At 37.1% G+C, this 17,094-nt stretch overlaps 1 protein-coding gene and 1 long non-coding RNA gene across 2 annotated transcripts in view; one reads left to right on the top strand and one right to left on the bottom strand.

The window, feature by feature from the left end:
* LOC134799486 (uncharacterized) overlaps window positions 1-17,094 on the top strand; it is a 458,421-nt gene that overhangs the window by 262,084 nt on the left and 179,243 nt on the right. The gene's annotated exons all lie outside the window — the stretch shown is intronic.
* LOC134799480 (cell adhesion molecule Dscam2-like) overlaps window positions 1-17,094 on the bottom strand; it is a 95,963-nt gene that overhangs the window by 26,040 nt on the left and 52,829 nt on the right. Inside the window, exons 9-20 of the mRNA XM_063771892.1 lie at window positions 16,857-17,032; window positions 15,946-16,036; window positions 15,385-15,535; window positions 14,405-14,569; window positions 14,201-14,336; window positions 14,004-14,123; window positions 13,198-13,362; window positions 6,219-6,363; window positions 3,509-3,657; window positions 3,188-3,398; window positions 2,687-2,882; window positions 1,691-1,857 (exon numbers count right to left, since the gene is read on the bottom strand). Coding sequence (XP_063627962.1) covers window positions 1,691-1,857; window positions 2,687-2,882; window positions 3,188-3,398; window positions 3,509-3,657; window positions 6,219-6,363; window positions 13,198-13,362; window positions 14,004-14,123; window positions 14,201-14,336; window positions 14,405-14,569; window positions 15,385-15,535; window positions 15,946-16,036; window positions 16,857-17,032 — 1,872 coding nt within the window. The remainder of the gene's footprint in view (window positions 1-1,690; window positions 1,858-2,686; window positions 2,883-3,187; window positions 3,399-3,508; window positions 3,658-6,218; window positions 6,364-13,197; window positions 13,363-14,003; window positions 14,124-14,200; window positions 14,337-14,404; window positions 14,570-15,384; window positions 15,536-15,945; window positions 16,037-16,856; window positions 17,033-17,094) is intronic.

Here is a 17,094-nt window from a genome sequence, read left to right as displayed (position 1 = left end):
TTGGCCACCGAGTGTCAAGGTGAGGCATTGGCAGTCATGCTGGATATAGCTAAGGCGTTCGGTCGGGTCTGGCATCGAAGTCTGCTCGAGGGACTGTGCTATACAAATGGATCGATAGCTTTTTGTCCGGTAGACGCATATGAGCCGTAGGAGACGGAAGCTGCTCCGATAGTGTGAACATTACCGCTAGGTTCTGTGCTATCCCCAACGCTGTTATTGCTGTATACATGAATCTAGTATTAAACTGGATTGGGCATGAGTGGTGGGGATAACTGACAGAACGGGATAGTCTTACGTATCTTTCAATAGGAGTAGCAGAGAAAGCGCTATTATTGTTTGTCCTTATCACAGTCTCACGTATTTTTTGTTCCCCACCTTTTTAGGGTTCCGTACCCAAAGGGTAAAACGGAACCCTATTACTAAGACTCCGCTGTCCGTCCGTCCGTCCGTCTATCTGTCACCAGGCTGTATCTCACGAACAGTTGAAATTTTCACAGATGATGTATTTCTGTTGCCGCTATAACAACAAATACTAAAAAGTACGGAACCCTCGGTGGGCTAGTCCGACTCGCACTTGTCCGGTTTTTATATGTAAATGATATGATAGTATGGATAATGGTGGGCAACAAATAAATTCGACCAATCACAGTGTCGCGTTTGCGTATGTTTTGTCCCTCACGGAGGCACGCGTATACCATTTCTATACGATCCTACCTTCTATGGCTGTATATCAATGACAATCATTATTGCTATGCAGACGACAATACTAGGGATGCGTATTACACAGATCATGCTTGCCTGTATCTGATATCGAGAGCACTCTATCCTGAGTTTCGGCATGGGATCGGAAAAATTTAGTGAGATTCAATACCACGAAGACACAAAAATCACCGACCATCCCAAACTCACAAGCGATAAGCACATAAGTACTTAGTTATAAATAATGTAATTGGGGGGATCACACATAGATCCTAATGACATTAAATTTACAGAAAGCGACTCAATATTCAATAAAAAACTCAGATGTTTACTTCTAGACCAAGCATGTTATTCTTTTGATGACTTTATGAAAGAGAATATGTACATTTTACTGTATTAACAATTATTGCACGATCATTATTCATTATTTAGAGATTTGTAAACTTTGACCAATGTATTATTTTTATCTAGAATTGTAAAATAACTATCTTATTTCAATTGTACCTGTGTGACCTATAAAATATTTTTTACCAATAAAGAAACTAAACTAAACTGATGGGTAACAAAGAATTTACCAAAATGAAAACGCGAGCGTAGCGAGCGCGAAAATTTTTCGATAAAAATAACGCAATTTGATATAAAATAGTATATTTTTGGGGATTCGTACTTAAAAAGGAAAAAACGGAACCCACTTTGTTGTCCGTCCGGCCGTCTGTCTGTCTCAATATAAAGGTCTTGTCATGACGGAGGGCGGCAAAATCGACAAATAATGCTTGTTATTTAAATTTTACAAAAAAACAGGGGACCGGCAAATTTCTGGTCAACCCTATCTGGAAAGCAAATAAAATACTTGTTTTTACCCAAAATTGCCGCCCCCTAAAATCTGCCGCCCTAGGCTTCAGCCTACTCAGCCTAGTGGTAAATCCGGCACTGAATACAACTCAAAGTTTCCATAATTCACTTTACTAAATTAACTGAAATGTTCTCTAACCGAGTATAGTGCTCCAGCCCCTCAATAGTATATTTAGTGATCTGCCCCCGCACGGTAGCGAACTCCATCCCAACGTTGGCGCCACCTGACAGCGTGCCGTCGGCGGAGGCCCACCACCAGACAGAGTAGCCCAGGAGCTCGCCGTTCCACGATGAAGACGGTGGTGGCTATAACAATAGGTGGTACTAAGTATATACTTCAACTCAGAGCTCAGACGTCGACGTTAAATATCAAGCACATATTGGTGGTTGTCAAAAAGATTAATTTCTATTCTAATCTAATCTTTATTGCAATGCGCTCCCGTCATCTGTATTCCCTGAGACGTATGACCTCGGTCTCTTTAAAGCTAGAGTGAATAGGCTATTACTGAACCAGTGAGCTCCATCTTAGGCTCTGTCTTCACTTTCCATCAGATGTAACGAGAGCCAATCGCCGATCAGTTTATAAAAAAAAAAAGTAGTAGCGCTTTTACCGACAATTTAGTTTTTGGATAAAAACGAGACAAATTAACCGGATGGAAAGACGCGTCTATCCATCTGCGGGCTCAGCACGGTTCCATTTTTATCGACTATCACTATGCGCGTCCCTTTCGCACTTACATACTTGTTAGAACGTGACAGGCATGGTGACAAGGGATAAAAACGCGACCGTGCTAAGCCGCCTGGTTAGTTCCCGCTACCGCCCTATTTTTGTATACTATTTTTTTCGGGTGACCTGTAGTGCTTTTTAATTTTTGTGAAATATTCTTCTCATGAATCCTATCATGAATTTAATTATCACTAATAATATTATAAATGCGAAAATAACTCTGTCTGTATGTTACTTCTTCACACTTTAACCAAAGTTTTAATTGAAATTTAGTATGGAAATGGTTTAAGCCCCCCTTCTCTTCAGGAGTGAGAAGATGGGGTGGAATTTACTACGGAAGTGCGAAAATACTTATTCTACGCAGAAGTCTAAGGCAGAGCGTAGTAGTAAATAAGTATTAAACCTTACCTGCCAAGCTAGTTCAATAGTGGATGCCCTCGGAGCCGAAGCCCGGAGACTCAGCGGCGCACGCGCCGGTGGTTCATGGGACGTCAGAGCGAGCAGCGCTCTCGTGTGAGTCGACGCAAATTGAGCCGTCACTGTGCGAGCTCGGACCAGGTAGGCTGTGGCTGGCTCGAGGCCGGATATCGTGGCGCCTTCGGTTCTGTTGTGAAGGATAGTTTATTGAATATACCTTGTAGGCAATGACTAGAAATGTAACCACATGCAAGCAGGATATCAAACAAGGTTAACACTTAACAGCCTGTCTCAGTTTGAGTTACCTATCATTATCTCCCAAATCCGACTGAACTCTAAGGTAAGGCAGAAGGATGTCCAAATTACGCAAAAATCTAGTCTAAAATCGTGGTGGTAAATACATAACTTTTGCCTTATTAAAGGGCAATGTTGGCTCTAAATTCCCCCCCTTACACCCCCCCCCCCCCTATAACATTGAATAGTTCAACATACTCAGAGTAACTGTCCAAGTTATGTGCTGACACAGACACATTGTGCGTGTCCGCGTCTCTCCAAGTATCCGAGCTGGTTGAGTCGTGTTTCCGGTACTGCACCACGTAGCCCAGGACGGGTGAGTTGCCGTCGTAAGGGCGCCGCCATTGCAGGCGGACTGATCTCGACGTGGTCTCTAACACTCTGAAGTTTGATGGTGGCTCCGGAGGTTCTAAGGAAACGTAAAACATACATAAAAAATAAATACTTCCTAGCTATCATCTTCTCTGTTTTATACCAAGTATGCGTCTTTTACTTATAATAATAGGGTCAGTTACTTACCTTGCACTGCAAGATGAACGAAGTGGTCGGACCGCCCATAAGGATTGGTCGCCTGGCACCGATAGACGCCGGAGTCTCTTCTGTCAGCCCGCTCCACTACCAATTCACTTCGCAGGCCTTCTGCGCTCCGGGTTTCTGATATGCTCATTCTAAAAACATGTTTCAGTAAAAAATACAAAAATATCGTACAGATAATGTAAGAGATTTCTTTTAGGTATTACAGAGTAATCTGGGACAGAAAAGTAATATAATATATAGGTACTTAAGAATAAGTATATTTGGAATCAATTACACATAATATATGTTTACACAAGAACGACTACATTACTGATAAAATAAATTACTAACTATTAGTTACAACGTTAACTATACTTATAGTTTAAACGTTAACTATAGTTAAGAATTTAACCCGTTTATGACTAAACTGCAATTTGTCATCTCCTCATAAGGTGACATAAGAGGAATAGTTTATCCTGCGGGCGTATGATGGAACGGGTTATCCACGCGATAAAGCAAATGTCACTTTTTAACATCACATTGTCACGTAGACAAATGCGACCATCACATCAGTACAAATAAAAAACAATTCTACACTAAGTGATAGGGGAATGATTGGCAAATAAAACAACTACTAGTAAAATTACGCTTTTATGATAAACCCATCTTCCGTTCGTCTTCGCAGCTGCAATTCTCTTTTATGACTCTCTTTATGTAAGACGTAAATTGCCTCTGTCCGTTTTTCCGGTTTAGGAACGGTAAAACATCGGATAGGGTATTTTTATGAGACAACACACATTACTCTTTCGGCGCGCGGGTTGTTCTAGATTGTTAGACTTTGATTTTACTAGCAGCAGAAGTTGCTAAGCGGGTGAGGTGTTCAAAATTACCTTGACGCGCTCTTATTCTCTTAACAATAAAGTCGCGTCAAGATAATTTTGAACGCCTCGCCCGCTTAGCAACTATTGATGCTGAATGTACAAGTCCTACAAGTAGCTGGTTTGTTACTGCACAGTTGCACACCGTTGTATGGGGACCTTGCACTTTGAGACTATGCGCTGAAACTTGGCACAGTTGATTGTTAGCTGGTCTTGAGCGGAAACAGACCGGTAGCCGTCGAGAGCCACCTCTCATTTAGTGGGGGGGGGGGGGGAGGGGAAAGTTCGACGCTGCCGCGCTTCACTTGGAGCAACATTTCTCTAAAACTATACCTATTAGGGCATGTAATATAATATTTTCGGATAAATTAAGGATGAGGAATCTAGTTTTGGAACAAAAACAATGCACTTTCTAACAAAAAAAAAGCATAAAGTAGAAAAGACTAAAAAACGTATTTTTGATTTTTTCATAATTACCAATTTTTTTTAAAAGTGTAGCAGGAATCTGATAACAAAAAATACAGTCGTAAAGCTACACTTATTACATTTAAGAAAATATATAGTTTATTATACAAAACTGTTGATAAATGGGAGATAAAAAATAATATTAAGCGTGGGTCAGAGTGCTCTCAATACAAAATATTATGAATGTGGGAAAGTTACTTATAATTTGTTCTACAATCGTTAGTTTTACTTATTTTTCGTAAATAACTCGTAAACGGTAGCCCACAGCAAAAAAAAATCTTTTACGTAAATAATCTGTTTCAGATTTCTTATAAAATAAGTGCTACTTTTTTTCGCTACCATCAATATTAAAAAAAATATTGAAGGGAGAAACTAAATACTTAGGTCCCCTTTTTTAGTCATTCGTAAATAACTCGTAAACGATGGCCAATAGCAAAAAAATTTTTAGTATATGAATAATTTACATAAAATTTCCTACAAAAAAGGTCATTCAAACTTTTTCGCTAGGATCAATATTAAAAACGATATTAAAGAGAGAAAATAAATTCTAAGGTCCCCTTTTTAAATTAAAAGACCTTAGTATTTATTTTCTCCCTTCAATATTTTTTTTAATATTGATCTTAGCGAAAAAAAGTAGCACTTATTTTATAAGAAATCTGAAACAGATTATTGACGTAAATGATATTTTTTTGCTGTGGGCTACCGTTTACGAGTTATTTACGAAAAACTAAAAAACTAAACGATTGTAGAACAAATTATAAGTAACTTTCCCACATTAATAATATCTTGTATTGAGATCACTCTGACCCACGCTTAATATTATTTTTTATCTCCCATGTAACAACAGTTTTGTATAATAAACTATATATTTTCTTAAACGTTATAAGTGTAGCTTTACAACTATATTTTTTGTTTTCAGATTCCTACTACACTTTAAAAAAAAATTGGTAATTATGAAAAAATCCAAGATACGTTTTCTTGTCTTTTCTACTTTATGTTTTTTTTTGTTAGAAAGTGCATTGTTTTGGTTCCAAAAATAAATTCCTCATCCTTAATTTATCCGAAAATGATATATCACATGCCCTAATAGGTACAGTTTTAGAGAAATGTTGCTCCAAGTGAAGCGCGGCGGCGTCGAACTTCCCTCCCTCCCCCCCCACTAAATGAGACGTGGCTCTCGAGGTCTCCCGGTCTGTATCTGCTCATGACCAGCTAAGAATCAACTGTGCCAAGTTTCAGCGCATAGTCACAAAGTGCAAGGTGTCGTGCACTAACAAACTAGCTAAAGAGCTTTAACGTAGTGTCAACCATAGCATTAATTGTTCACACTTAGTTTTAAATTTAAGATCCAATATTTCACCATTCCTTACCTATAATCAGAATTAGGTAGTGCGCGTCCAGAGTGACTCCACGTTGTAGAGAGCGGACTGTCTCCACGGGCTACACACGCCAGCCTCACTGTGTCGCCGAGCTTTGCAGTCACATTCACCGATGGCGTCTCGAATCTTGCCGGTTCTAAAAACATTTTTTGTTTTTATTTTTTACTTATATGGCGATAACGCGAATTACTATATGTAGGTATATGTAGGTAGGTAGGTAGGTACTAGACGAATTATTCAGTAAATAAGCACGTCTTACAATATAACAGTACCTAAAGATGTAAGGTAGTGCATAATCATTTTCCAATCGTAATTTCACGGAAACGTACGAACGTGTTGGATTTGTCATTATTAAATCTAATTATTGTAACATTTTAAGGTACATTTCACTCAAATATTTAAAATACTATAATAATGTCGGTAGGCGAAGAAAACTGGTCGAACAGGTAACTTACCTGAACCAGGTATAAAACGTGGCTGCTCGGCAACGAGCGGGCAGTTGTAGTGCTACCAGCGCCACGGACAGAGTTAAGTACCTTAATCTGATTATTTATATTTCATTATTTGTACAATTTAAATAAAATAAAATAAATTCATTATTTAAATTAAATAAATTTATTATGTAAATGTAATTTAGAGTCAATAAGTAGTATTATCATTTTATGATTATTGTTGTGTTTTGAATACTTTTTTATTGATATTAAAAATGCGATTTTAAATCTATACGAGACCTTATTTATTGAATGATTCATATTTTGTTGCCAATAAATAATGAGTATCTGTCATATAAACTTAGTAGTTTTATTAACACTTGACTTTCCTATTGAATAATAAATATTTATGCTAATAATAAAACATTATTATTTGAGGACTAATATTAATTAAATTAAAATAAATAGTTATTCACTAACTTATCTGCTAATGCATAAATTCGTTACTCAATATGCCTTTTGAGTTAAAGTAATTTATTATTTTAAAAATAACACTTACATTTCTAGAAGTAAACAAAGAGATAAGTACCATTCTATTGATCACAATTACTATTTTTGAACAATAAGACAGTTTCATTAACCCTTTTTATCCTACTCAGTTCTGTTTATCATTTAGTTACTATGAGACCCTTTATATACTTACTAATGATAGTAACATAACAATTTATACAACAATCTTAATTCAGAAGTGGAGATAAGTTTTACCTAGACGTCTCTTAACAGTATCGATAAAATATTTCAGAGTATGGATTCGAATCTGCTAACCAGTCTGCTCACCGCCATCCGAGATGCAGTTTCTGCGAACCGCCGACAGGATGACGTCGCGCTTCCTACATTCGATCCTGCTACCAGCGACAATGGAGCTGAGCCATGGTGCAGCAATATCGAGACCCTCGGCAAAGAACTCGGATGGACTGGCGTCGTTATGGTTGCTAAAGCCGGTAAGGCCCTGAAGGGCTCTGCATTATCTTGGTTTAACTCTTGGGATCCTGAGGAGGGTAGGACATGGGAAACCTTTTGCTCCGAAATAATAGACTTGTACCCACCTAAGAAAAACCTATCTGAAAAACTAAGCAAAGCTGTTTTTTACAACTCTGATTCTGCTGACTCATATTGTGAATATGCAAGAGAAAAACTTAGACTTCTTCGAAACACTAAAGTCAGTTTTACAGAACCGCAGTTAATCGAGCTAGTTTGTGGTAGTATACGCGATGTAAATGTCAAAATGGCATCCTTTAACAGTAATGTAAAGACAACCGCCGAGTTAATGACTCTTTTTACGACCTATGCTAAGTCTAAGAAACGACCATTTGAACAAACCGGCCTTGACAAAGTAGACGATGCTTCTTCGAGCCCCAAGCACCCCAAACAGCATGACAAACCTCAAGATAGAAAAAAGTGTTTCTTTTGTGGTAAATCAGGGCATCTTAGATCGCAGTGCTACAAATTGCAGTCTGATTTAAAAAAGGATGTCAAATCAGAATCGGTTGATACTAGTTCAGTTGCGAATTCCTCTACCAAGAAACAATGTACTATTTGTAAAAAAATTGGTCACGAGGAATTGAATTGTTGGTATAAAGATCGCAAGGCGCAAAATCTTACTGCTCTCACAAATTCGAGCTCTCAAAGTGAAAAGTCTAAAGCTAATTTATGACTCACTAAAGTAGATATATATGACACATCTCTCGATTGTCTTATTGATACAGGATCTGCTAACAGTATTATAAAAGAATCTGTAGCAAAGCGATTTAACTGTCCCTTGTCACCATGTTCGTTTTACCTCAATGGCGTAGGAAATGGCAAGCTGCATATTTTTGCTACTATTGTAGTCCCCGTAAGATTTTCAGATGTTTGTTTAGAACTACAAATTTACGTAGTTAAGGATACGGATCTCGATTGTGACTTGCTTATAGGAAGGAATACGGTTGAAAATCATGACGTGACTATAGTTGCTGATTCTTCTGGTTGCACATTAAAGCGTAAACAACCAACACTTGATAAAGTAATCAACCATATTGCTTCATATCCCAGTGACTACGTTATGTCCCAAATTAAGCCCGCTATTGAGCATTTAGACCAAAATTTACAAAATAAACTTATAAATATTTTCCAAAAGTATTCATCGGTAATCCCTACAAACGAATCACTAAGCACAGTTAGGACTGGAGAATTAGGAATCAGGCTCAAAAAGGAGGAAATTGTTAACTATCGCCCGTATCGTTTGGCCCCGATTGAGAGAGAGAAGGTAAATGAGATAATTCAAGATTTATTAAGCAAAAATATTATTAGAGAAAGTGAGTCCCAATTTGCAAGCCCCGTTCTTCTTGTAAAGAAAAAGGACGGAAGCGACCGAATGTGTGTTGATTACAGGGCTTTAAACAAAAATATCGAAAAGGACAGATACCCTCTCCCTCTCATCGAGGATCAAATCGACAAATTAGGAAAGGCCAAGTTTTATATATCAATAGATATGAAGAATGGCTTTTACCAAATACCGGTAGCGCAGGACTCTATTAAATACACAGCTTTTGTTACGCCTGATGGCCATTTTGAATTTTTAAAAATGCCATTTGGCATCTGTAATGGCCCGTCGGTGTTTCAGAGAGCAATAAATAAAGCTGTCCATCACCTGAAATTCTTACTGGTTTATTTAGATGACTTGTTAATTCCATGTTCATCAATTGAAGAAGGACTGTCATATTTGGAGCAAACCCTTGAGGCATTAAGCAAAGCCGGATTTATGATTAACCCTGAAAAGTGTCAGTTTTTCACTGAAAGTATTCAGTACCTAGGTAGACATATTTCGAGTGAGGGAGTTAGACCCAGCGACTCGAAGGTTTTGGCGTTAATAAATTCCCCTGTTCCAAGTAACATTAAACAAGTGCGGCAATTAATGGGTCTAGCTAGCTATTTTCGAAAATTTATACCTGAATTTGCCTGTCGTACAGCGTGTATCACAAAATTGTTAAAAAATAATCAAAAATGGGAATGGGGACCCGAACAGGATGCGGCTCGTAATTACATTATAGATCGGTTAGTGACTAAACCATTATTAGCCATTTATGACCCGACATTATCAACAGAGGTCCATACTGATGCTAGTGCCTTAGGCTATGGCGCTATTTTGCTTCAAAAACATAATAACGTAAACAGAGTAGTTGCATATTATAGTAAAAGGACGACCCCGGCTGAATCTAAATACAGTTCATATGATTTAGAAACTCTGGCCATTTACAATGCTCTAAAACATTTTCGTGTTTACTTACTGGGTATTGAATTCAAAATTATAACTGATTGCAATGCCATAAAATCTACAGTTAATAAAAAAGACTTGTCACCGCGTGTTGCACGATGGTGGACTTTTCTGCAAGACTTTCGTTTTGAGGTTATATATAAAAAAGGCAAGTACATTTCACATGTTGATTTCTTAAGCCGCAATCCTGTTGAGTCTCCATCACCCTCTGAACATAACATACATTTTATAAATGAAAGCCACAATAACGAAGCTCGATCATGGTTGGAAATAGCACAGCAAAACGACCCACAGACGCGATCTCTTGTTGAACAACTTCATCAGGGAGAATTAGATTCAAATCAATATGTGACCATAAATAATTTATTACATTATAAGACACATCCAGACCATGACCCAAAATTATATTTACCTAAAGGGAGTAGATTTAGTACCTTACAACTCTATCATGATCAAAATTGTCACCTCGGTTTCGAGAAAGTCATTTCTAAACTACGTGAGAATTTCTGGTTTCCAGGAATGGCAGCTTATGTAAAAAAATATCTCTCTCATTGTTTAGTGTGTATAGAACGTAAGAGCTTTTCCGGCCCTAAGCAAGGATATTTGCATCCGATTATTAAAACACCAGTGCCATTTCAAACTATCCATTTAGACTGTACTGGTCCTTTTCCAGTCTCAAATGATGGCTTTAAATACATCTTAATTCTGATTGATGGTTTTACTAAATTTTGCATATTAAAACCTCTTAAAACTCTAAATTCTAACGAATTTATATTTGCTATCCGTGAGATACTGACTTTGTTTGCGCCGCAGTTAGTAATTACTGATCAAGGAACTAATTTTAGTGCTAATATAGTTAAATTACTGTTTGAGGAACTACATATAGATCATCATATGATTGCAACAGGTACGCCAAGGGGTAACGGCCAAGTAGAGCGTTACGTTTCAACTATAGTTAATATGTTAAGAACCTCTTGTGATGATAGGTCAGACTGGCCGAGCTCTTTGTGGAAGGTTCAGCAATCTTTAAACACCAGTGTCCAGAAATCCACCGGATTTACTCCAGAATATTTATTAATTGGTCGTAGAGTAAATATCCCTTGCATACAGGCTCGATTAATTGAAGTCTTAGGAGACAATATAAATACTTCTAATACTGACTTACAAGCAGATAGGCAACTTGCATATCAACGACTATGTTTATTAGCACAAAAGTCTAAGGAGCGTTTTGATTCAGTAAGGCGCAATAACAAAGTGTATAATATCGGTGATATGGTTTATGTTAACCAACAACATAGACGAAATGATAAATTAAGCCCTAAATTTAAAGGTCCATATCGCATAGTTCAAATTCTGGATCATGATCGATTTGTTTTGCATGGTACAGGAAATTTACGAAAAATTACTGTAGCAAAAGAAAAACTGCGATATTGGCCTGGTGAATGGATTGATCAAAACTCCTCCATAGACGATTCTTCGTAATAGTAATAGTTCGTACATAATATTATTTTAAAGCATTCCACTAAAAATATAAGCTCTATTGTTTGACGCCTATGATTGATAATCTTGATTTGATTTAATCAATTTATTTTAAAATTAAATAATGCAATAATTAACTACATGTGATAGCAATATTTTTGTAGAATGCTTTATATCTAGCTTAGCCGTGTTGGATATGTGTAAATTGTTTATGTTGGTATAATTAATACAATAAACTGATTATTATCATGTAATGTTGTGATGTTATATGAAATTTAAAACGAGACTACTGTTATTCTGCTGGTCGGTTATATGTCTGATGTTTGCTTGGCTTCACGTGCAGCAGGTGATGGAGCATTCATGTCAGGACATATAGCTACTGATATAACTGTTGATAAAATGTACCTGTACTGCTGGTCGGTCACTAGTCTGATGTTTGCCTGACTTCACGAGCAGCAGGTGTTGGGGCATACATGTCAGGGCTTTTGGCTACTAATATGATTGTTAATTATATGTATACTGCTGGTCGGTCACTAGTCTGATGTTTGCCTGTCTTCACGAGCAGCAGGTGTTGGGGCATACATGTCAGGGCTTTTGGCTACTTGTTGAACGGTTGATTATATGTTATACTTCACATAAGAATTATATAATCTAGAACAATATAATGTGTAAAATGTAGACTTAAGATGTGTATTAAAATAAAATATGTACATGTGCAATATATTATTATAGCTTGGATTATTTTTATAAGTTATGTACTTCGAGATCGAAGTACTAGTCAGTATGGCCGTGTTGGATTTGTCATTATTAAATCTAATTATTGTAACATTTTAAGGTACATTTCACTCAAATATTTAAAATACTATAATAATGTCGGTAGGCGAAGAAAACTGGTCGAACAGGTAACTTACCTGAACCAGGTATAAAACGTGGCTGCTCGGCAACGAGCGGGCAGTTGTAGTGCTACCAGCGCCACGGACAGAGTTAAGTACCTTAATCTGATTATTTATATTTCATTATTTGTACAATTTAAATAAAATAAAATAAATTCATTATTTAAATTAAATAAATTTATTATGTAAATGTAATTTAGAGTCAATAAGTAGTATTATCATTTTATGATTATTGTTGTGTTTTGAATACTTTTTTATTGATATTAAAAATGCGATTTTAAATCTATACGAGACCTTATTTATTGAATGATTCATATTTTGTTGCCAATAAATAATGAGTATCTGTCATATAAACTTAGTAGTTTTATTAACACTTGACTTTCCTATTGAATAATAAATATTTATGCTAATAATAAAACATTATTATTTGAGGACTAATATTAATTAAATTAAAATAAATAGTTATTCACTAACTTATCTGCTAATGCATAAATTCGTTACTCAATATGCCTTTTGAGTTAAAGTAATTTATTATTTTAAAAATAACACTTACATTTCTAGAAGTAAACAAAGAGATAAGTACCATTCTATTGATCACAATTACTATTTTTGAACAATAAGACAGTTTCATTAACCCTTTTTATCCTACTCAGTTCTGTTTATCATTTAGTTACTATGAGACCCTTTATATACTTACTAATGATAGTAACATAACAATTTATACAACAATCTTAATAACGTGTCTTGCTATTTCAGTCAGTCTCGGAACAAAAAGTACTGAGGTTGACAAATACGAACGTTTCCGATAAAATACGATAGAAAACAATTATGCACTACATCTGTATGTTTATTACCGTTGACGTGTATGGTGAGTGTTTTGGACAGCGCGGGTGCGACGCCGTTGTCGGCCCGACACCGATATTTGCCGGAGTGTTCGGCGCGCGCCGACTCAAGTCTTAGAGACCCGTTGTTGAGTACCGCCGGCTCCGAGACCGCACCTAACGTCGTTTCGGCACTACCTGTTAACAAATAATTCCTGCAGGTGTAAGTTAACGTAATATTTTACCTACAGATATGAAAATAAATATGTATAAGATGTGTGATTGTGGACCAAAAATCAATACGGCTAAGTGTGGCTGCGGGATAAGACGTGTGGCTGGCCTATTGACCTAATATGAAATAAAATAAGATAATATTTATCGAATGTTGGATGAATAGCGGTTTAAATTTTTTCCAGGCATAGTACGATTTATAGACCACATACGTATCAATAGAATTTGAACCTCAGAGTTCCGATTTAAGGTTCAAAATAAATTGAACTTGCGCAAGATGTAACTCATTTGATTGACAAATGAACCGATCGCCAAAACACAACTAATTGGAATATATGTCGATTTGGGAAAACTTTCTAGATTGGTGCGGCCTGAAGAAGGGTTAACACATTCAGCGCTGACCTACAGTTGCAGCGCTACGTCGTAGACGATAAAATGGGTATCCCGGAATGTAAGTAGCGGAAATGCTTCGTAAAGGTGGAACCACAATCTGTCCTGATTGCCTGTCGCATAACATTTTTTTACAAAAATCACAATAAAATATTTAAAAAAAACTAACGCAGGGGAACAACTAAGTACTTAGTCGCTATTTTTAGATTAAAACTTACCAGAGAACTTGGTCCAATAAATAGCCGGTGAAGGATGCCCCCGAGCTTCGCAACTCACGGTTAGCGATCCGTTGAGCAGCACCGCCGTGTCCGAAGGCTCGATTTGCCAATACGGAGGCACTGAAACAGAACTAACGCGTGAGCTCACCGAAGTAGAAAAAAGAAACTTCACTCGAAATCGAATAGGAATCGAATACCTTTGATAGCTAATTCCGCAGACGTATTCGCTTTGCCGGCGGTGTTGGTGACGACACATGTGTAGATTCCACTATGAGCTGCAGTGAGACTTTTGAATAGCAACATGCTGTAAAATTCAGCACCTCGTTCATCGACCTAAAATGTAATGAACAGCTAGAATTTAAACTCGACTTTCATGATACTAGCATAAGTTTCAAAATTACCTGTAGTGCGCTAGGTATGTTAATTTGATCTTTAAGCCAGGAGAAATAGACGGGCATGTCACCAGAGGTGACAGTGCAGGTGAGTTGCGCTCGGTCCCCAGCCCTTAAGCCAGGTGGAAATACGATTGGCGAGAGCACGGGCGGAGAGACCACCGTTATTTGCACCTGGAAAAACGTAACTTTTAACACATTTCACACTCGGGCTTTGCAATGTACGGACGTGAACGTACTTACAGTGATTTGTGTGCACCCGCTAACGCCTGATAGCGATAGTAATTTCAACGTACTATGGTTGTTCAAATTTGATTTCATTTCAGTTTTAATGTGATGTTAGCTTGAAATAGATTTTAGCAGTGATATACTTACTTCGTTTATTTTTCTTGGAAATAAGTTAGCTGAAGTACCTATTCTAAACAATCTAAACGTTAGACGAGTATTTGTACAATTTCATTAATTTTAAAGCTTTGCGTGACATTATATTCAGTAGCTATATAGATAGAGCTAAACTTTTAAACAATTTTTATTTGAACCTGTTTTTAAAGCCATAACCAACAATGGTATGATAATTTTAGTATGCATACATTGATACCAGATCTCATGCATTTTTATTCCACGTATTTTTGCACCCGGCTGAAAATTGGAATGCTATCGGATAACGTTCTATAGCATTTTATATAATATTTTGTAGCGAGAATAGAGATGAAAGCTAAACCTACACCTATCTGATACTTTTAGTCTGACTTTATATTGAGGTATTAAAGCTAACGTTATTTCTATTTACTAAAAACTCCATTGTACACGTGAACACCTTTATTTCCACGAAAGACATTTCTTTAGAAACTGTAGGTACACAACCACTACAAAGTAACGCAATACCCAACGTAAGAGAGAATATTTTTAAGCGAATAATAAGAGGTAGCCTTTCAAGTCTTAAGGTTATTTGAAATTCTGAGCATATTGAAACAATGAATAAAATATACCTCTCGTCGAGCTAGTTCCCCGCCAGGTGTCAGGACGGAGCAAACCCACCCGCCCTGGTCTCTATTTCGATCTACATTGCTTATGGTGAGTTGACCGTCGATTTGCAGATATCTAGGATCGTTGCCAGTTCCTCCGTCCCATTTGACTGAACTATAAAAAGATAAAGCATGTTTAATTAATTTATTGTATCTTACAGTTAAACGAAAAACCTTTGTTTAGGAGCTCAAGGAAGCGTAAGATGGGGCTGTGGTAGGGTTTCTGTCGCAGGGGCGTCAGAGGCAAGCGGGGTGACATTTCGCTTCCTCGGGCCTCGTGTTGAAACTGTTACTTTAATTGTAGATACATATTATGATGCGTTGTATTAGACATGTTCATATACGTTGGTCCCCTCAAAAGCATGTAGGTAAGTAAAAGCAAGTAGTAAGTAGATAGGTAGGCTCACTTTTGATTGAGACTTCTATAGAAATGCTTTTCTGTGTATTACGGAAAGTAAAGAGTGGAGCGTGTTTTAGGGAATGTGCGAAAATTACATGTAATAGATATTTGTGTGTTTGACTTACTCAATTGGGAATCCGTAGTACGGACACCACACTGGTGTGTCTGAACCAGCGACTGCTTTTACAGGACTCATTGATCGAATATATGGAGGCCCTAAAAGAAATAGTGATTTGAGAAATCATAATAAATATTATTCAATTGAATGTTTTATCTATTTACTTAAAACAAAAATACTAATTCAATGTTTTTTGTACCTATTTTCAGAATTCAAAAAATTATGCTATACATAATAGTAAGCTACGTGAAATCCAGTTCACAAACCTCTCGCAGCATCTCAAGCCAGCGTTCCAAAAACATATAAACACGACTCTAAGACACTGAGTCACTGACAATAATGTCATGTAAATATATTTTTGGAATGTTGACTTGTTAAGATGTTTGTGAAATCTACCGAACCAATAGGTAGCCCACGCAAAAACGAATAATAATTACTTAAAATTATTTAGAACAAGGCGCAAACGTTTAATATTTTCAGTAAAACAGGTTGTTCATTTGCACAACTTTGAAATTTAAATCAATTTCATTGTCTTTACTTCAAAAAGACATCTACAATAGAAATCATAATGTTGATAAGCCGCTTAAGTAATACAATTGGAGACTATTGCGAGTGCGAGATCTTCCCGCAAAGCTTCATTCGTGGCATAAGCTTATCGGCACAATTTGGCTAATTTATGCTAAACCCGCTTCTCCTAATGTGACTAAACATGTGAAATCTCAGTTGAGACGAGCTCTAGTGTCTACCGTAATGCTCTATACAGGGTGGAACATTTCTAAAGACTGAGCTGAAAGTGTAGTGTTATCTAAGTGATCTACAATCGAGTTATTATAATCGTAAAGCTGGATTAATAAGTAAAACAAAATCATTAAAAAGAAATATAATTGACGCAGTTAAGTACTTAAGAGTGATACTTGCCATAGACGTTAAGCCTGGCAGCGTGAGCGACTGAGCCGTGAGCGTTGCTGGCGCGACACTCGTATCGTCCACCATGCTCGACCTTCGCACTACTCAATGACAGCGTCGACAAGACGTAGTTACCACCAGGCCCCATCCCCGCCGGCCCGCTGTCTCTCCCCTCAGTTATCACCGCCCTAAACATAAAAATAATCGCAAATATACTTCACTAGCCTTTTAGCAGGCTATAACCTTATTT

Source organism: Cydia splendana, chromosome 18 (genome assembly GCF_910591565.1).
Source record: "Cydia splendana chromosome 18, ilCydSple1.2, whole genome shotgun sequence".
Lineage (NCBI taxonomy): Eukaryota > Metazoa > Arthropoda > Insecta > Lepidoptera > Tortricidae > Cydia > Cydia splendana.
The sequence above is the reverse complement of the archived record's forward strand: the minus strand, read 5'-3'. Positions and strand labels throughout refer to the sequence as shown.